The 24,076-nt window shown below is 44.3% G+C and overlaps 1 protein-coding gene across 1 annotated transcript in view; it reads left to right on the top strand.

Moving 5' to 3' along the window:
- The first annotated feature begins 18,960 nt into the window (after positions 1-18,960).
- Positions 18,961-24,076, top strand: part of abcb4 (ATP-binding cassette, sub-family B (MDR/TAP), member 4) — a 61,972-nt gene continuing 56,856 nt past the window's right edge. Inside the window, exons 1-3 of the mRNA XM_042332052.1 lie at positions 18,961-19,041; positions 22,783-22,868; positions 23,621-23,678. Of these exons, the coding sequence (XP_042187986.1) occupies positions 22,792-22,868; positions 23,621-23,678 (135 nt within the window). The 5' untranslated portion in view covers positions 18,961-19,041; positions 22,783-22,791. The remainder of the gene's footprint in view (positions 19,042-22,782; positions 22,869-23,620; positions 23,679-24,076) is intronic.

The raw sequence follows: 24,076 nt of genomic DNA, 5'->3' as shown, positions 1-24,076 counted from the left end.
ATGTTCTACAGACATTGTTCGCTCTCTGTTACTTCACTTAAGTATCCATTATTTCATTTATGTTCCTTGACAGTGAGTCTCTTTGACCCAAGAGGCCATCACAGCTGAGCCCAGTTGTGTACCCACCATCATCTGTTCACCAGCATCTTCCACAAACCCAGAAGATGTCTTGCTCGTACTCTTAAACCCATCATCTTAAAATGTCAGATAATGTAGTTTTAATAAAATCTTAATTTGAAAGTATTTTTTCTATATCCTCTAGAATACAGAATAACTATAATATTATTATTATATTATTATTACAGAATAACTGATAAAACAGCTTCCAACTTAAAGCAGAATTGAAGAATTTTCTAAAAACCTTCACAATCAAATTTTAAGAGAATTTTAAGGCTAAAAGCAAGAACATTCCTCCCTCACCTTGTGCAAGGTCCATCTCAAGACTTTTGTTTTCTCTTCCTTTCAATCATTTTCCCCTCCCCACCCCCCTAGGCTCCCATCCACACCCAACTCTAGTACCAAGATTTGTTAAAGGGCCTTGGACACCTTCCCGATGTGAAAGGCACTAAATAAATGTAAATTTGTATTGTATTTTGGCTTCTGAAAGGCTTTGTGGATAGTGATATGAAATAGGAAACCAAGTACTTTCCCCTCCTCTACACTATTCGAGTTTTTAGTTACTAAACTATCTATGAACAAATGGTATTAGCATACTTAGCAAGAAATGCAGTCAAATGCATCCCTGGTATTAATAACATAAGAACATATAGCTTGAACCCACAATCTTCTGACTCAGAGATGAGATGAGATGGAGCGGGTTAATGAGTGCCATTTGCAGGAAAGAAGGAAAAGTTGAAATGTTTAGGTACATCAAGCAAACAGAACAAAGGGCTGAACATTCAAAGTTGTGAAAGGGCAATTTTAGGACAGGAACATAGGAACATCGGAACAGGAGTAGGTCATTCAGTCCGTCGAGCCTGTTCCATCAGTTAATTAGATATGGCTGATCTATATCGTTACTAGAATTTCAAATCCAATTTCCCGCTTTCTCCCCGTATCCCTTAATACCCCGACCTACCAAAAATAGGAAATATTTCTTTACACAGAGAATAATCAACAGCTTGGATGGGTGGTAAAGGCTGGAACACTTGGCTTATTGAAAAAAAGAGTTTGATTCTTTTTATGGGAAGAAGGATAGATATTCTGAAAGGATGAGATCAAGTGGGCCTATGGGCCTCCTTCATCCATACTTCTCTTGTGATTTGGCGAAACAAAAGAAAAGTTAAATTCAATCAAAAAACATGTATATTATCACTGTCTATTAATAGTGGTAACAACTATACGGAATTTTGCAACTAGTTCCTCTCATATTTGCTCTGTGAAGTTCTTCACGAGGTTCAGTTCTGCAACTGAAGCATTACCACAAAATACCGTGCTAAACAGAAAATGCCATAGGAAAGTAAGGAAAGCAGGAAGAATGCAGCAAGGAATAAGTAGGACAATTTTTTAAAAATGTAAACAACAAAGGAATGTAAAAATCCTAACATCTAGAGAATCTGGGTTTTTAAGCTCTGAAAAGAGACATCTAGAAGGGGTTTTAATGGAGATACATAAGATTGTTAATGGTACAGGGAAAGTAAACCAAGAATAATACTTTCAGATATACCAAGGCAGCAATATAAGAGGACAAGAGTCAGTGGGTAATGGACAAACACCAGGAAGTATTTCTTTGTGAAATTTTAGTGAAGGGCCAAGGTTCACACTACAGTAATGTATCACCGAGGTTCATGGGAGTCAGAGAGAAAAAGGGAAATAAAAAAAGTAAGATCATAAGCAATATATAAATGAAGACGAAAAGTCAAAGCACTTCACAGAATATGCTGTAAAGTAAATTGATTGCATATTTTGTGGGCAAAACATGGCAGCCAATTGCGTACAGCAGTGTCCCACAAACAGTTGTGGATTGAGTGACCAATTTATTATTCTTATTTTTTATAAAATAGGAGATAAGTCTGGAGGACAGGGTTCATTTCAAACCAGTGAGGATTACCCCCCAGAAAAATTATCTCCAATTGACCAACAACAGGTTCCTACTTACTGCTAGGTAGACAGAAGCATGTGGAGTAAGGAAACTTGTCCAATGTTTTGCCCTGCCGGGAATCAAACCCAGCTCTAACTACAGAGCTACAGAATTGTGAGACACTAAAGAAGAGTGAAGCCATTAAACCTAATTTTTCCAGATGGCTGTACACACAATGGTACAATGAATACCACAGGATATGGATACAACAACAACAATCACAAATTTACATTTATATAGCACCTTTAAATCAAGAGGATTCAAAGCAAGGTGCTGGTCATTCCAGGGTTTCCACTCAAGCTAGGGATGAGATGACCAAAGGAAGGGGTGGGTCATTGGGACTCCGGGATGGAGTTCCAGAGAATGGGGGTAGGTACACTGAAAACCTAGCATTTAATGGTGGGGCAGGTAGGGTGAGGGAAGTGAAATAGACTGGTGTCTGCTGAGCAGAGCGAGTAGGGAGTTTGGTAAGATTTGAGAAGGTCGCAGAGGTAGGGTGGGCAAGACCATGGAGGAAATTAAAGATGAGGAGGATCTTGAACTCAATCCTCTGAAGGCTGAGGCGCCAGTTGATCCAGGCAAGGATTGGGGTGACAGAATTGCAGAGCCTAGTGTGGGAAAGAACATGAGCTGCAGAGTTCTGGATAGTCTACAGCTTGTGTAGGGAGAAGTTGAGTAGTCCGGCCAGCAGAGTTGGTATAATCAAGCCTCAACATGATGAATGCTTGGATTAGAATACTGTTTTTTGGAATACTGCCAATCCCATTCTTGACACCATTTTAGCAGTCATGGGGAAGTCTTGGAAGAAGCAGTTGACATAGTTGTGGAATGAAGCAATCAACTTTATTTGAAACAAAAACACACAAAACATGTTGCAATCATGTGTTGAGTGGTCCCAGAATAAGAAGATATAAGCTCCCTTATCTGCTTCTCTCCAGTCTCAGGAATCCCTTGCACGAGAAAAACCCTTGTACCCTTTAAACCCCAATTCCTCCACTCTCCTTGGGCCTTAAACAGGTCTGCCCGGCAGAGAGGACCCAAATGACTCATGAGCAGAAGAGTGCTGCTCCCAGGCAGTAGAGGGCACTATGCAACAATACCAAGAACAAATTATGTTTGTATAGCGCCGTTCAGATCGGGAGAATGTCCCAAGGCACTGTTCAGTCAAGGATTTACATCCAAGCTGGGGGTTGGGATCAGGAGGGTGGAGGGCAGGGAGGGTAAGGGTAGGAGGGTGATCGAAGGTGTGGCTGAAAAGGAGGGTCTTGAAGGAGACATTGGAGCAGGCGAGGCGAAGGGACTGTGGAATGGAGCTCCAAAGAGTGGGGGCAGAAAAGCCCAACTGCTGATGGTGGGGAGGGCAGGGCTGGGGATAAGGAACAAGTGATTAACCCCAACAACAACTTGAATTTATACAGCACCCTTCACACGTGGTAGCGTCCCGGAGCACTTGACAGTGGCGGAGTCTAACAACGAGTTTTGAATTCATTGGATTTTATTTATGGTGGAGCTAGGGAGATCAGCAAGGAGGACATTGGAATTGTCCAGCCGGGAAGTGACGAGGGTTTTATCTGCATCAGTTGTGAGGCACGGACGAAGGCGGGCAATGTGGCAGAGGTGGTAAAAAGTGGTCCTGGTCAGGGCACGGATGTGTGGTAGAAAGGAAAGCTGGAGATCGAAAGTGACGCCTAAGTTGCTCGTAGGTTCGGAAAGTCTGAGAGGGAGCCCGGGAAGGTTGAGGAGTTCAGAAATGCAGGAGAGAAGACGTTAATGGGAGCCAAAGAGTATGGCTTCCATCTTGCTGATATTGAGCTGCAGGAAATTTGTACTCACCCAATCAAACAAGCTGACAGGACATCAGCGGACGAGGAGTCACAGCTGGAGAAGGAGAAGTAGATTTGGGTGTCATCCACATACATGGAACTCTATGGAACTCTCTCCCTCATTCTCTCTGCCTTGCCCCCTCCCTCCCCACTTTCAAATTACTGCCTCATCTCCAACTTCCCTTTCCGAGGTCCTGGAACGAGTTGTTGCTTCCCAGCTTCGCTTTTTCCTCTCCCACCACTCCTTTCACATACTCCTCAAAATGAGTTTCCATGCGTCCCACAACACAGAAACAGCTTTGGTCAAAGTGACAAATGACATTTTGTCAATCTGTGACCAGGGGTCCTTCTTCCTCCTCGTTCTTCTTGATCTCTCCGCTGCCTTTGATACCATTGACCATCTATCCTCCTCCACCGCTTCTCCTCTCATCTCAACCTTCAATAACAACTTGCACTTATATAGCCCTGTCCTCGCAGAGTGCTTAACAATGGCAGAGCCTGACTCCCAGCCGGGCGGGAGGGAGTGGGTGGTGGGGAGGTGACCATAAGCATGGTTGAAAAGGAAGGTCTTAAGGCGGAACTTGAAAAGGGGGAATGAGAGGGCAAGCTACAGGGATTGAGGGAGGGTGTTGATGGAGTGGAGGGTATGAAGGACAAACAGGAGGCTGGTGCCAGTTGAGCGGAAGCATCGGGTGATGGACTGGGGAGTGAGGAGGTCGGAGAGGTAGTGAGGTGCCAGGAAGTGAAGCGATTTGAACACGATTGTGAGGATCTTGAAGTCGATCCGTTCAGCAATGGGGAACCAGTGGAGCCTGGCCAGAACTGGTTAGATGGGGGTACAGAGTTTGGCCCGGGTAAGTATGCCGGCGGCAGAATTCTGAATGATCTGGATTTTTTGAATGGAGCTGGGGAGACCAGCGAGGAGTGCATTTGAATAATCCAGGCGGGAGGTGACAAACGCATGCACAAGAGTTTTGTCTGCATTTGAGGGTAAGGTACAGTTGGAGGTGGGCAATGTGGCAAAGGTGGAGCAAGACAGTCTTGGTCAGGGACCAGATGTGGGAGAGGAAGGACAGCTGGGGGTCGAACCGGACGCCTAGATTGCGCACTGGTCGAGTGAGTCTGAGGGAGAATGGTTCTGTCCTTGTATGGTTCAGATCCTACCTCTTACACCATCTCCACTTCATCTCCACAAACGGCTTCTTCTCTAGCCACCGCACCGTCTTGTGCAGTGTTCCTCAGGGCTCTGTCCTTGGTTCCCTCATCTTCAATATCTATATGCTTCCTCTTGGTGACATCATCTGCAGACATGGGGTCAACTCCCAACTCTATCTCTCTGCCTCCACCCTGGACTCCAGGACCACTGCTGTCCTGACAGAATTTCTGTGAGACATCAAGTCCTGGATGAGAGCTAACTTTCTACTGTTGAACATCAAGAAGACCGAGGCTCTCCTGATTGGCTCCTGTCAGCACCTCCTCACCTCAGGCACTGGACATCACTATCCAAGGATGTACACTCCACACCGCTGAGCCAGTCCGAAACCTTGGAGTCTTGTTTAAAACCTCAACAGTCCTTTCTACCCCACATCTGTACCATGACCCTCTGCCTTCCCCCACCTCCACAGCATCACTGGCTCCGCTACTGCTTCACCCCTCAGGCCTCCAAAACCCTCATTCACGCATTCATCACATCAATGCTCCATTACGCCAACGCCCGCTTGTCAGCCTTACCAACCCTTCCCTCCACAGGTTGCAGAGCAGATTATCAAAATTCTGCCGCTCATGTCCTCTCCTGCACCAGGCTCCTTCACCTCATCCTGCCCACCCTCACCTGTCTCCACTGGCTCCCCATCCCCCAGAGGATAGTGTTCAAAATCCTTGTCCTATCTTCAAGGGCTTCCAAGGCCTTACACCTTCCTACCTCTGCGACCTGCTGACCCCATATCAACTTGTCCGCTCCTTCCGCTCAGCAGGCTGTGGCCTGCTCCACATTCCCTACCTGGCCCGCCCCATCATCAGCGGTCGGGCCTTCAGCCTTTGTGCCCCCATCCTTTGGAACTCCATCCCACATTCCCATTGCCTTGCTCCCTTCCTTGCCTCCTTCAAGACGTGTCTCAAAATCTTCCTCTTCAACCACGCCTTTGATCACCCTCCTACTCTCCCTGCCCTCCACCCTCCCCGATCCCAACCCTCAGCTCGGGTCCAAATCCCTGATTGTCCAGCCCCCCTGGACGTCCTCCCAATGTGAAAGGAACTATACAAATGTAATTTTGTATTGTATGTACAAAAGGGAGAGGGAGCATGTAGATGAGGAAAAGAAGGGGGTCAAGGATGGAGCCTTACGGTACCCCACTAGATGACTAGAGGGAAGGGGATGAGATGAGAGGAAAAACAGTACACATCTTTGTTGGGATTTCCGATCCCTAGCGTTCGAAATATGACCCGACAATCCAAGATGGTGGAATAATTCTTTCATTATAAAATAGTGAGCTTAACAGTATATAAGGAAGAGCATACTACCGGTTAATCCGCGTAGAACAAAAGTGGAAGAAAAATCTCTTGGCTGTCGTCACGCGCTTGCCCTGGTTTCGCTGGTGTAATTCCCTCGCTCCCCTCCTGCCAGCCGGGACTAACTGACTTCTCTCTCTCTCCCTTCACTAATTATACCCTTTTCTGGGCTCTTGCCAGATACTTTCTTCCCACTCATAACTTGTCCTGCACATACTCATCCTAATCAATCACTGGCCTGACACCAGCCTGACCGGTGTTGATAAGGTGAGTCTCCATTGTCTTGTCTATAATGATGTTATTCGGGACTGGCCTATTGGGAAGTCTACTCTTTATCTTCCTAGGCCTAGCACATGATGTTTTGCAGACTTTTCCTCTCCAGCTGGTACCCAAGGTTACAATGTGCATCTGGAGAGAGGAGAGATAACGGGTACCGTGGTTCCAGCCTGTGCCACATTCCGTTAGTAAGAAAGCTAATTTGGCCGCCATTTTGATATTTTGTTTTTGTTAATACAATTAATTAAACATATCTTAATGTTAATACAATATGTTAATACAATTAATTAAACATATCTTAAAAGAATGGAAATAAAAATCTTGTTCTATTCTAAATGGTTATAGGGGCCTCCCTATATTCCAACACCTTGATAATGCTTCTGAAACTGGCAATCATGTAATCTTTGTCTCCCTTCCTCATACAATCTAGGGGCTTATAATCAATCTTAATGGTGTAATGCGTTGTGGATCCTTGGGACTTGAATGGGACCCAAATTTTTTTTAAAGTGAAATTTTAATTGGGACGATCCCCAAACTTGTGGGCAAGCAGCTTGCCAACTTGGCTGACCCCTCTTCTACACAAAACTAGCATCATCCATTACATTGGCATCATCAAGCACATTGTTAAATTGTCCCTATTATCTGATCAAAATGCATCTAACTTTCCAAACAAAAATATCAAGGGAAGCACGATGAGAATGCAAAGCATACAGCAAAGAGAAAGCTTGTTCAGGTACACACAAAGATGAGCTTGTCAGAGATGCGTTTTTGTAAACGTGACAGTAGACGATAGTTCTTATATATGATTAGGTCACCACATCCTTGAACTGGTGATGTTTTATATAGACCCCACAGCCACAAAGGAAGTGAGATGTGGAACCAAAAGCATCCAATGTACATGAAAAGTCTTAACGTTTATTTAGAAATGTTCTCTCAACTCTGGCCTCCATTCTCTCCATCTATGTCAAATATCCTGATTCGAATTACCATGATGATCAGTTACTCCTCTAACCATTCCACTCAAAGCTTTAATGAGTCATCCTACACAGCATTTCCCCATCTTACATCATCACTGCTTTGAAATGGACAATGTCCTCCATGCTTATCTCCTATCTTATAAAAAGATAATAATTTGGTCACGCAATCCACAGCTGTCTGTGGGACACTGCTGTGCTCAATTGGCTGCCGCATTTTGTCCACAAATATACAATCAATTCACTTTACACTGTATTCTGTGAAGTGCTTTGAGACGTCTAGAAGGCGTGAAAAGCACTATATCAAATGCAAAAATTATTATTGTTCTACAAACTGTTGAATTCATTCACTTCCTCTGTCTCCCTTTCTCTGCAAATCCTGAGAATAAATGGTGATAGTGTTATCATAAACTACAAAGTTAACCATTAATTTTTGGCTTTGCTCATCATAAATAAACTCACCAGTTCAAATTGGCTCCTGAATTCTTTTCCCTGAATAATAGACTGCAACAAGGCCTTAACAAGTGAATTTGTTCTGTTTACTGCAGTAATGTATACTTTTATAGGGTACGACTGCAAGGGGAAGCAATAATAATAATAATATTTCTGGCATTTGATAATAGTGCCTTATATATACAGTCAATTCACTTTATTGTATGAAGCACTTTGAGACGTCTCAAAGTTGTTGAGATATCTCAAAGTGCTTCACAGAAAATAAAGTGAATTGTCTGCATATTTCGTGGGCAATTAAACTTTCTTTCAATTCTGACCTGTTCATGTAGAGTGACATGACTTAAATCCATGAAGCTAGATCTACAATCTCCGCCCTCTGTTGAAACCATGACTTGGGGTATGGTTCTAGAAATCAATCTTTTCAGGGTAATGACCTTGTTTTGATAAAGATTTTGATCAAAATATTGTGAAATCATTTTGTGAGTGTTTCTGTTTAATTAGTGACAGGCAGCAAAAACACATAATTTCATGCTCAAGTTAAATCATTCGAGATCTGATCTAAATACAGTGTAAGTAAATATTATTGTGCAATTATTCAAAAAAAAACAACCAAAAGATTAAGGTTCAATACATTTACAGTGGTTACATCATAGATATTACTGCTACTAATAAAATAATAATCCTTGCCTCATCACATTGTGAAACACCTCAAAACACTTTGCTATACAGTGTAGTAACAGTACCGTAGGCACACACCTACATTTCTTTAGTGAGAACATTATTGCTCAGAGCCATTGGATTGTGTCCTCTATAATACACCAGCTCTGCGCAATATTCGATAAGGTGAAAATTGTGGCATGTGATGATATAATTATAACTGGTGGCAATTATCATATCATTGATCAATGTGGTCAGTGAGTCCTTTCAATAACTGCTGTGACCCTGATTCTGTTACAGTGGTTGTGTCGAAAACTATTTGCTTACAAACGCCACTGAACATGAGATGAACCTCATGAACCTCATGGAACACCTACACCATCATTTTATCAGTTTATAGGAATAAGTGAAGTTACTTATTTGCATCCACATTATCTTTGACTTGAAGACCAAAGCCTGAAATTCCATCTAGTTTTAGATTGTAAAACCAAGTGGTCTTAAAATGTAAGATCATGTAGTGTAGAATAATGGAAAATTCTTAAGCTCAGCCTTAGTTTGGAACTAGTTTTCTATAATTCTAGAACTAAGACTAAATTTAAGAAATGTCCTCAATTCAAAGAATGATACAACAGAGGCAAATGGAAATTGTTGGTAATGGTAGATTTATACCTTTGTTAATACAGATGATTTAATAAAGCACACTTCACAGAGAGTGTATGTGCAAAGGATTATTATCGTTATATTCTGTCAAAGGTATTTACCCTCCAATGAGCTTTGAGACATCCTGCCTACATGAAAGGCATTATACAGTATAAGTGTAACTTATATTGTATTTTAGAAAGGACGGATATTAGGACTTTTCTCCTCTGTTATTACCAGATCCCATTTTATTTATTGCATTTATTACATCTCGGCTCGACTACTCCAAATCCCTGCTTGTTGGCCTCCCCACCCTTCCTCCACAAATTGCGGATCATCCAGAACTCTGAAGCTTGTATCCTCTCCCCCACTAGGCTCCACTGGATCCCCATCCCCACCCGGCTCCACTGGCTCCCCATCCCCCAGAGGATAGAGTTCAAAATCCTCATTCTCGCCCTTAAGACCCTCCATGGCCTTGCTCCTTCCTACCCCTATGATCTGCTAACCCCATACCAATCTACCTGCTCCCTCCATGTCCCATATCTGGCCCGCCCCACCAGCTTCTCTGCTCCCACCCTTTTGAACTCCATCCACCAGTCCCTTTATCTTGCTCCCAGCTTTGCCTCCTTCAAAGCACCTTGGAAGACCCTCCTCTTTGACTGCGCATTCATCTATTCTCCTACCACTACCCTCACTGTCCTCCAGCCCCCTGGTCCCAATGCCCTGCTCGCATCCAAATCCCTGACTGTCCAGCGCCTTGGGACGTCTTCCCAACATGAAAGGCATTTTACAAATGTAATTTGTTGTTGTTATTGTTGCTGAGAGTCTCTCCGATCCATAACTTTCACCAGAATCTCAGCAGTAACACCCTCATTCCAATTTGCAGTTCTCCCCAGCAAAAGAAATGCTACAGCCTTTGCAAACCTCCAATTGGCACTGAACCTGCATCAGGCTATTGATGGTACTATGTTACTCTTAACACTCAGGATCACCAACAGTCTTTGTTAATAAGGCAGTGTACATATCAAACTATGTTTAAACGTAAACTCTAAAATGGCACGAGTTTATGAAAACAATTCTGCCATGTTCTCATGAGTAAGTCGTGACAGATCTCTCACTGTAACATTTTTGTTAAAATTCATGCGGTTCATTTTAACTGCTGATGGGTCAAAATTGTTTTAGGTGCTGTGGGTTTACACTTTCAATAAACTTTGATTTCTGACAAAGCAATACCTGGTTTTAAGAGCAGCCCATAAAACTCCAAATAGGGACATTGCTGCCTGTACTTGGGAGCTCATCAGTCACATGAATTACACTGAGATTCCCCTTATTCCTTCCTCTCAGTGGTGTATCTTGCCAAGTAAGCTGTTACATCCCCAGCTGAGTAAGAGTTTAAAGTATAAAGAGTTGTTAAACATTAATGGATTTTTAATACTGCTACCTTTTAAGATAGTGTCAGGTCTGATACTCAATTCAGAGTTAAATACCAAAACTTGCATTTGATAAGTAAGTGCCTTAGATTGTCAATACATTTCAAAAGCTTTTGCACCACGAGTTGTTTTGAAGTGTAGTGGTGGTATGTGGGCAAACACAGCAGCTAGTCTGAGCCAACAAAGAAATTAATAAATTATCAGATTGAATTTTTTTTCTGGAATTGGGATAAGCAGCAATGTTCATTAAGACACAAAGAAATATCTTAGTTTCTTTGAAATGGTGTCAATTAATTTTAACATTACCTACCTGATAACCATCAGAATAGGAAAAGGACCTTGGTTTGGCCCAATAATAAAAATAATAATAATAATAATAATCCTTGCATTTGATATAGGGCCTTATCACATCTTCAAAACGTCTCAAAGTGCTTCACGGAATATAATATAAAGTAAATTGACTGTATATTTTATGGGCGAAATGCAGCAGCCAATTGTCCACAGCATTGTCCCACAAACAGTTGTGGATTGAGTGACCAAATTATTATTTTTTTTTCAAGGGATTATTATGCCCGGAAAAGCAAAATTCTCTCCTGAAAGATTTTGGCCATCCAACAGACCTCACTGGAGGTCTTGAGGAACAGAAAGGAAAGTAGGCATTGATTCACTGCACTGTATTCACGCAGCAGAAGGAGAATCACAATGTTCCTAAACCCTACTGGGTGTTGTCAGTACTTCACCCTGAACTATACAATGGCAACAACTTGCATTTATATAGCACTCTTCACACTGTAGCATCCTGAAGCATTTAACAGTGACAGCTTGATGCCAAGCAAGGGAGAAATGGGAGGCATGGTCAAAGAGGAAGGGGGCTTCATATGTGATCTGAAGATGGGCAAGAAGGGACAAGACAGAGAGTTCCAGAGTTTCGTAGGCGCTGAAAGCATGGATGCTGTTGGTGGAGAGGAGAGGATGAGGGACAATGAAATACATTTCATGGTAAATGAGAATCAGTGTGCCACATGCAGCACCACGTGTAGTGTGAAGGTGGTATAAGGTACATGTAGCTGTTTGAGGAACATTATGACAATGTGGATATGAAGTTGTGTTTTCACAAGTTCACAGTTTCCACAGCATTTTTAATGTGCACTAAGGAAGCCAATACTAAGATTCAATATTCCACTGGGCTGTAAACATTCTTGAAGTAACTTCTTTGCTTAAATGTAAGCTAAAGCACATTTTAGTAAAAAATGAGTCTGATTATGCAGGTGGTGTTTTCACGAAATCCCTTAATAATCTTGCTCTTCACTACTTTTGCAATTATTGCCTCCATTCACCTGTCTCTACCCTCTGCTCTTTTGAGTTAGGTTTAATGCTCGTTCTCTGCTCTCCTCCTTCACCTCCCCCACCCCCTGCAATGGCTAAGCTTTCAGCCCACTATGCTCCCACTCTGAAGCTCTCTCCAAATATCCACTTGTCTTATTTCCCTGCCCTCAAAATCCTCTTCAAATGTATCCTTTTGATAATGCCTTTGATCAACACCCTCAGAGTCTCGTTGTTTTCTCCGTTGACAATTACCCATTGGCTTTGTGAAACCCTTCGATTCATTCATCCAATGTGAATGGCACTGTGTAAGTTAAACTGGCCTTGAAAGAGTTAACCATACAGAACATTAAATACGCACATGTGTTTTTCTACTATCTCCTGGCTAATTTACACAGGACATCCTCCTGGGATGAAAGGCAATAACAAATGCAAGGATTGTTATCATCATTGACATCTTCTGCCTCAGTGGGACTTCAGAAGGTCATGTGCCAGCTTACCCTTTGGGTTGCCTTATGTCACTGTCATGTACAATCTGCCTGTTTACTTGCAGATTGACCAGTCTCTAGCAGCATAATACAGCGAACCCAATTTTATTTACTCCGAAACCAGAGATTTAATATAATCCCTGTCTGCTCCAGTCTATAAGACTAATATATAATACTATCTCTGTTTGCACAGTGCTGGGGAAGCATTGTGTTGTTGGAATTGTCATCCTTTAGATGATATGGTAAACTGAGGCCTCCGTTTGCCTGTTCGAGTAGATGTTAAAGACCCACCTACTGCCTCAAACCTCTCCCCACTCAGCTGCTGATCACCCAGCTTCTCCTCCTCTGCTGGTAGACACCATTAGTCAGTCCCTCTCCTCAGGATCAGTCCCACTCCCCTTCAAACCGCCAGCATCACCCACCTCGAACCCTTCAACCTCGGGCACTACCACCCTATCTTGTCCACTCCTATTCTGGTAGACTTCATTAATCTGAGGTGCAATGATGTGTATGTGGGAGGGAGTGGGCAGCCATAGTTAGAGGTTTGCTGTTCGTGCATCTCAGGGAGACACTTTCACATATCAGTTGCTGCATTATAATTGCAACCATTATAAAAGATGATAGTTCTCTGGCAGGATGCACTGATATACTTTAAGTGAAAGAAACTCCAGTGCATGTGTCATCATCATCAGCCTGAGGAGAAGCAATGCCTCCAATAATCCACTTACTGATTCTATCTCACATATAAGCGTTTTTTCACCAAATGTGGTCATAAAAATTGATTTTTTTCTTCTTAGCATTCAAATGTATTATTTAAAGAACACAGAGCTCCCCGATAATAAATGTAAAACACAGATTTTCTACTGTGAGCCTAGAGTTAGTGTGCAAGGCTGCTGCTTCTGCATGAATCTGCACAATATGTAATTACTGCAAGATAATGGGATAAAAGATGTCCAGATGCTGCTTTCAATTCTTCCTGCAACTAATCTAAACAAGCGCGTGTCGTGATGCTTGATATGGAAAAGGTTAGGTGGGCTGAAAAAAATCACCCAATTTAGCTGCTGGTTGTATTAGTGGCGCTGCTATAATTCAGCCTTCATCCTTTTTTAAAAACAATAAATATATTTTTTTGAGGCTTAGGCTCATTTGAAAATACTAATAGTACATTTGATATATTTCTAGGAGTTTACTTGGGATGTCTCATATTTTATGGATCTGATGACCTATTTCAGTGTCTAATGCTCTCAGTTGTAACAATAACAACAACAACTTGCATTTATATAGTGTCCTGAAGCACTGAACAGTGGCGGAATCTGACCCCGAGCCAGGGGGAGAGTGGGGTGGGAGGTGACCATAAGCACAATCACAAAGGAATATCTTTAGGTGGGAATTGAAAATCACGAGGAAGGGGCAAGGTGGATGGATTGGGGACAGAGTTCCACAGCTTCGGTGGTTAGTGACTGAAAGCACGGCCACCAATGGTGGAGCGGAGGGGGCGAGGGAGGAACAGGAGGCCAGAACCGGCCGAGCGGAGGCAGCGAGTGATGGATGAGGAAATTGGAAAGGTAGGGAGGTGGGAGGGAATCAATATCTATATACTCCTCTTAGTGACATCATCCGCAGACATGGTGTCAACTTCCACATGTATGCAGATGACACTCAACTCTTCCTCTCTGCCTTCACCCTCGACTCCAGAACCACTGATGTCCTCACAGATATCAAGTCCTGGATGAGAGCTAACTTCCTGCAGTTGAATGTCAACAAGACCAAGGCTCTCCTGCTTGACTTCTGTCAGTGTCTCGATACCTTGGGCGCTGGCAGCATCTCCCTCCATGGATGTACTCTACATCTCAAAGAGCCAATACGGAACTTCATCGTTCTGTTTGACCCTCGACTTCCTTCATACCCCACATCCGTGCCATGACGCGCTCCACCTTTCCCTACCTTCCCAACATCGCCCGGCTCCGCCACTGTCTCAGCATTCACAGGCTTGACCACACAAACTCCCTGATTGACGGGCTCCACAACTCCTCCCTCCATAGGCTGCAGATCATCCAGAACTCTGCAGCCCGTGTCATCTCCCGCATAAGGCTCCACGACCCCATCACCCTATCGCTAGGTTGGTTGCTGCTTTGATTAATATATCGGGGAATCCACCTGACAGCACACAAGTTAAGACCAGGGTTCAGAGTGTGAACTGGCCAGCAACTGGTCTTTAGGGTCCTGGAAGGAGACAATAAGATGATATTTTACTGCTGTACTGTCAGTGCAGATCTCACTGCAGCAGATGGCTTGTTTCAGTGCCAGCCTGAACCTGCCAGACAGTTAATAATAATAATAATCCTAATAATAATCCTTGCAGTTGATATAGTGCCTTATTACATCTTCGAGATGTCTCAAAGTGGTTCACAGAATATACTGTAAAGTGAAATGACTATATACTTTGTGGGGGAACTTCTTTTGATCCTGCAGTTGTAGGTAAAGGGCTCTTCTCTGTATTCACTCCTACGAGTGGCATTTGCAACCAACAGCAGTCATCCTTCGTGGACTGGAGCGGCAGAGAATATATCGTAAAGTGAATTGACTGTATATTTGTGGGCGAAATGCGGCAGCCAATTGCGCACAGCAGTGTTCCACAAACAGTCGTGGATTGAAGTGACCAATTTATTATTGCTTTTTTTCTTGGTCTCTTTTAACATCTAAATTAATAATTCCCTCGAGAGCAGATTTTGGTTTAACACAAAATCATGTGTATATTACACCTTTACACAAAAATGGAATCCTATAACCGCCACACACATGCGAGAGGCGGGGCGAAACTTTAGGTAAGTTTCCTTACTCCACACGCCTCTGTTTACCTAGCAGTAAGTAGGAACCCGGTTGTTCATGGCGGATCTCTTCCCGGGGTCAATCATCCCACCCAAAAACATTTGGTGACACAATCCAGACCATTTGTGGGACATTGTGGTACGCAATTGGCTACCACATTTCGCCCAAAAAATACAGTCAATCCACTTTACAATATATTCTCTGAAGCGCTTTGAGATGTCTCAATGACATGGTAGGGCGCTATATCAAATGCAAGGATTATTATATTATAAAAATTGGCACACTGTGCGTACTGTGTATTGCAATTATTTTCCGATCCAAGAATTGTCAGTCAAAGTTAATTATTTTGCCACGTATCTGGCAGTCGCCAGGTGACCATGCATAACATGGAACAATCAACAACTTGCATTTATATAGCGCCCTGCACACAGGGTAGTGTCTCGGAGCACTTTACAACAACAACAACTTGGATTTATATAGCGCCCTCCACTCCTCAGAGCGCTTCACAGTAATGGATCCCGGGGCTGAGCCGGGGGTGGGGGGAGGAAGGTGACCAAAGGCGCGGTTGAAAAGAAAGGTCTTCAGCAGAGACCTGAAAATAGGAAGAGAGGGGGCGAGGCAAAGGAGTGAGGAAGGTAATTCCAGAGCCAGACTTGGGGCATAGTCGCTGAAGGCACGGCCGCCGAGGGCGGAGCGGAGGACTTGGGGGACAAGGAGGAGGCCAGACATGGAGGAACGAAGACGACATGTACTGTTTTGAGGAGAGAGGTCAGAGACGTAGGGGGGTGCAGAGGAGTGGAGGGATTTGAAGACAAGGGTGAGGATCTTGAAGTTGATCCTCTCTGGGATAGGGAGCCAATGCAGTCTGGCAAGGACTGGGGTGATCGGGGAGCGGAGTTTGGTGCAGATGAGAATGCGGGCAGCAGAGTTTTGAATGATTTGGATTTTATGGATGGTAGTGGATGGGAGACCGGCGAGGAGGGTGTTAGAGTAGTCCAGCCAAGAGGTGACAAAGGCATGGACTAGGGTTTCAGCAGCTTTGGGAGAGAGGTATTGACGGAGACGGGCGATTCATCGGAGGTGGAAGAAAGCGGTGCTGGTGAGGGACCGATGTGGGGGAGGAAGGATAATTGAGGGTCGAACCTGATCCCTAGGTTGCGTACGGGTTTGGAGAGTTTTAGGGTGAGGTCGGGTAGATGGAGGAGATGAGAACTGTGAGATTTTAAACGTTGATGAGAGCCAAAGGGCATGGCTTCCGTCTTGTCAATGTTCAGCTGAAGGAAATTTGCGCTCATCCCGCCCCTGAGATCTGACAGGTAGGCTGACAGAACATCAGGGGACTGGGGGTCACAAAGAGAGGTGGAAAAGTAGAGTTGGGTGTCATCTACATACATGTGGGAATGTACCTGCGGATGACATCCCCAAGAGGGAGCATATAGATCAGAAAGAGGATGGGGCCAAGGATGGATCCTTGGGTTACCCTGCAGGTGACCGGGTGAGAGCGGGAGGAGAAGCCATTTGTGCAGATGTACTGCTGGTGGTTTTTGAGGTAGGACTCAAACCAGGTGAGTGCGGTCCCACTGAGGTGGATGACGGAGAAAAGGCGGTGGAGGAGGATAGCGTGATCGACTGTGTCGAACACGGTGGAGAGGTCCAGGAGGACAAGGAGGCAGAGGGAGCCCCGGTCACAGATAGAGAGGATGTCGTTTGTGACTTTCACAAGCGCAGTCTCTGTACTGTGGGCGGAAACCGGACTGGAGGGGTTCGAAGAGGGAGTGGGAGGAGAGGTGTGGGCGAAGTTGGTTGGCAACAACCCGTTCTAGAGCTTTTGAGAGGAAGGGCAGGTTAGAAATAGGGCGGTAATGGCTGGGATTTGAGGGATCTGGGGAGGGTTTTTTCAGGAGGGGGGTGAAGACAGCAGTTTTGAGGGGGGCAGGGACTGATCCGGAGGAGAGGGACTGGTTGATGATGTCAGCCAGTAGTGGGCAGAGGAGGGGGAGCTGTGTGACCAGCAAGTTGGTGGGGAGGGGGTCGAGGCAGCAGGTGGTGGGTTTCATGGAGGTGATGGTGGGTGAGAGGGAGGAGGGAGAGATGGGGAGGAAGGAATGTAGAATGGGGGTGGTGGTAGGAGCAGATGATGAGGAGGGTGAGGGGCACAGAGAGGGCGTGGTGGTCGGAGACAAGAGGCAGGTGGATGAGATTGCCTGGCGGATGTTATGTATTTTAGATGAAAAGAAGTCCATGGCCTCCTCGCACTTGGCATTTGATATGAAGATTGAGGAGGCCTGAGGGGGGGCACGGAGGAGGTAGTGGGTGGTGGGGAAAAAGGATTTTAGGGTTGTGTTTAGCCTGCAAGATGATGTTGGAGTAGAAGGCCGTTTTTGCAGTATAGCAGCTTGACGCTGAGCCAGGGAGCGAGGGGTGTTGACTGAAGACACGGTCGAAGAGAAAATTCTTCAGGTGCGACCTGAAAACGGTCGAGGAGGAGAGGGGGGGGTGGTGGTGGCAAGGCAGAGGCACAGAGGCAGCACGTTGCAGAGTTCTTGGGGGACGTAGAGGCTGAAAGCACAACCGCCAAAGGTGGAGGGCGGAGGAGATAAGGGACGAGCGAGCAGGAGGCGGAGGTAGAGGGTAGAGGAGGAGTAAGCAACAACAACAGCAACAGCGCACAACCTTTGCGTAAGTAGCACCTTTCACGTCAGTAAGTTGACCTAAAAGGCGCTGGGGTAAGCAAATGGGAGAAGCCGGGCGGTGCCAGGGTGTGAAGTGATTTGTCTCATCCTGTCAAGATCTTGAGATTGAAATTGGTTTTAATACAGAATTATGTCTACGTCACTCCTCAAAACCACAGCCTGTTACACAACACACAGCACCACACACACACACACACACACACTTACTTACTCACACACGCACGAGGGTGGAGTGAGAGCCAAGCTCTTGGCGCTGACACTCAGTGCGAAAGTCATTTCCTCTTCATCCAGAGAGAGAGAGAGAGAGAGACAGACGTCGACCTACAAATAAAGAGAGAAGAAAAAGAAGAAGAGAAAGTACTCCAAACAAGTCACAGTTTCCACACGAAACACGCCATCTCCCAGCCCCCCCCCCCCCACACACACACACACTCCTCCACCCCCAAACACCCCACACACCCCACACCCCCTCCACCCCCACACCCCCCACACACCCTCCACCACCTCTCATCTCGGCCACTGGAAAGCAAAATCGGTGAGAAAGTAACTGGACTCAGGACCTGGACTCGGTTTATGTCACATCAGTCAGTGTCTGTCCAGCAGCTTCTGACAGTCCTGGCGTCAGTCTCCTCTGCTGCTCCCAGACCCGAACCAGGACCAGGACCAGCCCTGACCCGGACCAGCCCAGACCCAGACCAGCCCTGACCCGGACCAGGACCAGGACCAGCCCAGACCAGGGCCAGCCCAGACCCGGACCGGGACCAGCCCTGACCAGCACCAGACCAGGACCAGCCCAGACCCGGACCGGGACCAGCCCTGACCCAGACCAGCCCTGACCAGGACCAGCCCTGACCAGGACCAGCTCAGGGTAAGTCTCATTTCACTCCCATCTTTGCAATACTTTCCGACCCAGAACATCTCCGCTCTGATCCGCGTAAAGAGAGAGAGAGAGAAATTTTAAAAAAAAGCAAACGTACCACTTCCTCACTTCGGATCTTTCATCCTGGGGAAGCCCTGATCCCAAACTCCTCACCGTCACCCCCCCCCCCCCCCCCACGGAATGTGAGTTGTTTATACGGGGGTCACCCCCCGACCACCCAAAACCCCAGCCCCGGCTTTCTTGTCTTGTTCTTTTAATCCCTGAAACAAAATCCCAGTGAGGGCTCAATCCCACACTTGCTCAGTGTGCAGTGAGTTGCTGGTGACTGTCCCCCTGGGGGTGAGCGGGGGTGGGGGTGAGGTGAGCGGGGGTGGGGGAGAAGGGTGGGAGCCTGTAGCTCAGCGGTACGAGCCCTGGGTTTGATTCCCGGCAGCGCGAAACGCTGGGCAAGTTTCCTTACTCCGCACGCCTGTGTTTACCCAGCAGTAAAATAGGGACCCGGTTGTTAGTCGATGGGCGGATCGCTTTTCGGGCAGTAATAATCCCTTAAAAAAAATCACCCCAAAAAATAAAAAATTGGGTGTTTCAATCTACGACTGCTGCGCACAAATTGGCTGCCGTGCTTCACCCACAAAATTCACTTTACAGTGAAGACATGATAAGACCCTAACATGGAATCCTGTAGCTCAGTGGTTAGAGCACTCGCCTTCTCAAGCGAGAGACCTCGGTTCGATTCCCGGCAGGGTGAAACCCTGGGCAGGTTTCCTTACTCCACACGCCTGATAATGATCCCTCAAAAAAAATACAATAAACTGGTCACTTCAATCCGTGACTGTCTGTGGGACACTGCTGCGTGCAAATTGGCTGCCGCATTTCGCCTACAAATATACAGTCAATTCACTTTACAGTATATTCTGTGAAGCGCTTTGAGACGTCTAGAAGAAGTGAAAAGCGCTATATCAAATGCAAGGATTATTATAAAATGCAAGGATTATTATTATTATTATTATTATTATTATTTGTTTCGCCCACAAATATACAGTCAATTCACTTTACAGTATATTCTGTGAAGCGCTTTGGGACGTCCTCCCGACGTGAAAAGCGCTATATCAAATGCAAGGATTATTATTATTATTATTATTATTATTATTATTATTATTATTATTATTATTAATCGCACATGCTGTTTGAGCTGGTTAGACTCCAGAAGTACCCCAACGCACACGCTGGGGTCCCCAAGCCTTGGTTCTTGCCAACCTCTGCCTAATATTTTCCAGAATTAAATAAGCAGGATGCATCCTTCCAGGGAGAGAGCGCGCATTTCATTCCAACAATTCATCTCTGGGATATCCCTGCGTAGGTGGGATGTATGAAGTTCTCAGTTTTGTTTGGATACTCCTAAGCACGGTGAAGAGTTTCCACATCTTGTTTGAGTTTTATTCCACAATATATTATTTTTATATTCCACACCTTGTTTCGAGTTTTATTACAGTGTATTGAATGTGTCAGCACCTCAGTAATTCTGTGGATCTGAGTCCATGATGTTCCTTAGATGATCGCTCTTGTTCGTTTACGTCTCCAGGGCTTTGAGGGATCTAAAGTGGCCTCGAACCAATGGCCAATTTTGCTGTTTTTCATAAAATGCTTCTCAATTTGGAAATGTTGTTTCTAGCTTGGTTCTACCCTATTTCTATCCTACTAGCTGTACCCGATGTAGCTACGCTTGCAACCAGTTTAATTTAATCAGCATTTTCTCTTTAATCTGGCATTTTTATGTATCCTTGACCATCACTTCTTAGGCATCTTTATCCCTTAAGATTAAGAAAATTGCTATTGAACTTGTTAACATCGCTTCTTCACATATTTGCCCACCCATCCTTTTGGGAGGACTCCTGTTGGGAGGACTCAGAAGAAAGACTGACGCACACACCGATAGACATTTTGTCTATATAGACCCAGGATCTCTCCAGAAGGCTCCGTGACTTCTGTCACTGCTTTGTTGCAGAATACCATGCAAACCTTTTCGGCGGCTTAATGAAAGCATTTTTAAAATATTTTTTAATATAGCTCATCCCCGAAAATACATATGCCCACGAAGCTCCCCCACGCAAGACCTTTTGATGAGATATAAATCATGTCTCTTTGTCAATCGGTTATTGAGGTCTTGGCGGATAGACACACAGACAGACATTTTGTCTTTATTAGTATAGAAGATTATTAGTCGATTAGGAGATCGCTTTCCTGCAATAACAATTCCTCAATCCACGACTGTTTGTGGTACACTGCTTTCCCCAATGTGAAAGGAGTTATGCCAAATGTAATTTGTTATTGTTGTAGCAGTGTGCAATTGGCTGCCGTGTACCGCCCACAAAATATAGTCAATCCACTATACAATATATTCTGCGAAACACTCTGAGATGTTTCAACAATGTGATAATGCACTATATCAAATGCAAGGATTATTATTATATTTTTCAGTCTCCTGGTCAAATGCTGAGGTAAGAGAGGCTTCAGTGGATATATTATGACGATAGCAGCTCAGGGATATGGAGACCATTTATTGTGTCAGTGTCTGCATTCCGCACCAGTAGCAAAGCCTCTGCAGTTTCCAGGAAGCAGCTGTGGTTGATGTAAATACAGTCGACTTGTCTGCAGCAAAGTGGTTTACATCAGACAAATGCATAAAAGAAAATTAATTTAGCAGCCTTAAGCAATGGCTACTGTACAGTGAGTTACAATAACATTTTACATCAGTATCAAGTGTTTACAATAGCAACTCAGAGCATATGAGCAGCATATAACATGGTGGGGGTTGGGGGAGTAAACATACTTATTTTTGTTTCTTGTAGCCTCTGAAGATAGGGAAGCCTTTAATAGAATCTCTGACTATCTCTTTTTAATAATAATCCTTACGTTTCATATACCGCCTCATCACATCATTAAGACATCTCAAATCGCTTCACAGGATATACTCTAAAGTGACTGTATAATTTGTGGGCAAAACTCGGCAGCCAATTGCATATAGCAGTGTCCCACAGTCGTGGATTGAGTGACCAATTTTTTTTAAGGGATTATTACCCCGGATAAACAAACATCAATAAACAACTTATTGCTAGGTAAAAAGACGGGTTTGGAATAACGAAACTTGCCTAGTTTTCACCCTGCCCAGGAATCAAACCCAGGTTCTCTCGTTTGTGAGGCGAGTGCTCTGACCAATAAGCTACAAGACTCCAATTAAATAATAATAATCCTTACATTTGATATAGGGTCTTTCACGTCGGAAGGATGTCTCAAAGCACTTTACATGATACTGTAGTGATTGTATATTTTGTAGGGTAACATGGGAGTCAATTTAAACACAGCAACGTCCCACAAACAACCATGAGGTTAATCACACAGGGAGAAACTTTCTGTTCTTTTCGAATAGTGTCACAGGATATTTAATGTCCACCTAAACAAGCAAATCTCGGTTCAAAGTCTCATCTTGAAAGTTACCCGCTGGAGATCCAGCCCTTGATGATAACAGGAAGAGCTCCTGAGAGGCACTGGTGGATTTAGTCAGCAGTGCAGACTGTATTTTATGTAGCAGTTGTTGTGCATGGTGCACGTTATGGCTGCTTCAAGTAAAGCTGTACCTGTGAAGTTACAAATTGAATCTCCTATGTCAATTTTCTTGTTTCTTCAAATTTAAAGTTCGTTAACCTTTTCCACTTACATATTTTGTCACAGCTATAAGAGATGGCAAAGGAATCAAAGGCAACAAAGCACAGTGTGGAGGCAGATGGTGCGACTGACACTGAACATAACAAAAAGAGGTAAGAAATTCTACAGGGAGAATCTTAAGGAAATAACTGAATTATGAAATCACCTAAGTGTGTTTTTGTGCACATTTCCTATCTTCACTTGTGAAAAAATGCTGCAATAATTAAATATTTGTTGGACACTAGCATACTCCACTTCCCTCGTTCTATCTGCCCCATCATCGGCAGAAGGACTTTCAGCCATTTGGCACCTACACTCTGGGCTTCTATTCCCAGGTCCCTCTCTCTCTCTCTCTTCCTCCACTTTTGATCATCTTTTCCCCTCTTCACCCTCTGGGCTCCCATCCTCAGCTTTAGTGCCCAGTCAGAATTGTTAAGTGATTTAACACCTCCTCCCAACATGAAAGGCACTATATGTGTAAATCGTATTTGTTGTATAAATAGAATCCAATGATCTCCTCACTTTATATGGAAACATCTTGTTCCCATCAAAAGTACATCTTTGCAAAACTGTACCTTCGAACAATGGAAAAGAAATACTATCTCGCTATTATTTATTTTGGACAATTATATATTTCCAGAGTTTGTTATGATACTAAAAGATTGAATTGAAGAACAATCCATATAGAAGAATAATCGTAAAATAAAAAAAGATAAAGTTCACAATTTTGTGTTATTTTAACATTTGTTTTCTGAGCCTTTGACACTGCCTTTGTTTCTTGCTAGCAAAAGAACAACGTTATTTTGGGGGTAAATGAAGCCGCAAAAGTGTCAATAAATTTAATTGTCTTTTTATTCATTTACAGAAAGAAGAAAGATGAGGAGAAAGAAAAGAAAATTGAAATGGTCAGCCTACTGACTTTGGTAAGAGACCTCTCTGCCCTCCCTTTCATTGCCAATTTTATTCTCTCCTGACGCATTTTTCGTTCTCGTGCAATTGCAGTTTCAATTGAATCAGTTACCTTTGAAATCCCGGCCATCATTCATTTGTGAACCCTGGTAGAGATTTTCCGCAGGGTGTTTCACCACAGAAAGGGTTGGGGTGCAATCAACCAATGCCAGTTCTGCCCTCACTTGACACCTCTTAAACACACCTTCAGCTGGAATCATAGGATAGTGAACGGAAGCAGGAACCCTGCCTGATTTTCACTTCCTTAATTCTGGGTGCTATTGTAACATGCCACCCATCTCCTCTGCTCCCCACACACACTAATCTTACCCAAAGTGAGACCGTCTAGCTTAGCCTACTCGAGGGATGAGCC

This window comes from Callorhinchus milii, unplaced genomic scaffold, assembly GCF_018977255.1.
Source record: "Callorhinchus milii isolate IMCB2004 unplaced genomic scaffold, IMCB_Cmil_1.0 Scaffold2, whole genome shotgun sequence".
Taxonomy (NCBI): Eukaryota; Metazoa; Chordata; class Chondrichthyes; order Chimaeriformes; family Callorhinchidae; genus Callorhinchus; species Callorhinchus milii.
This window is presented reverse-complemented; position numbering and strand designations above follow the sequence as displayed.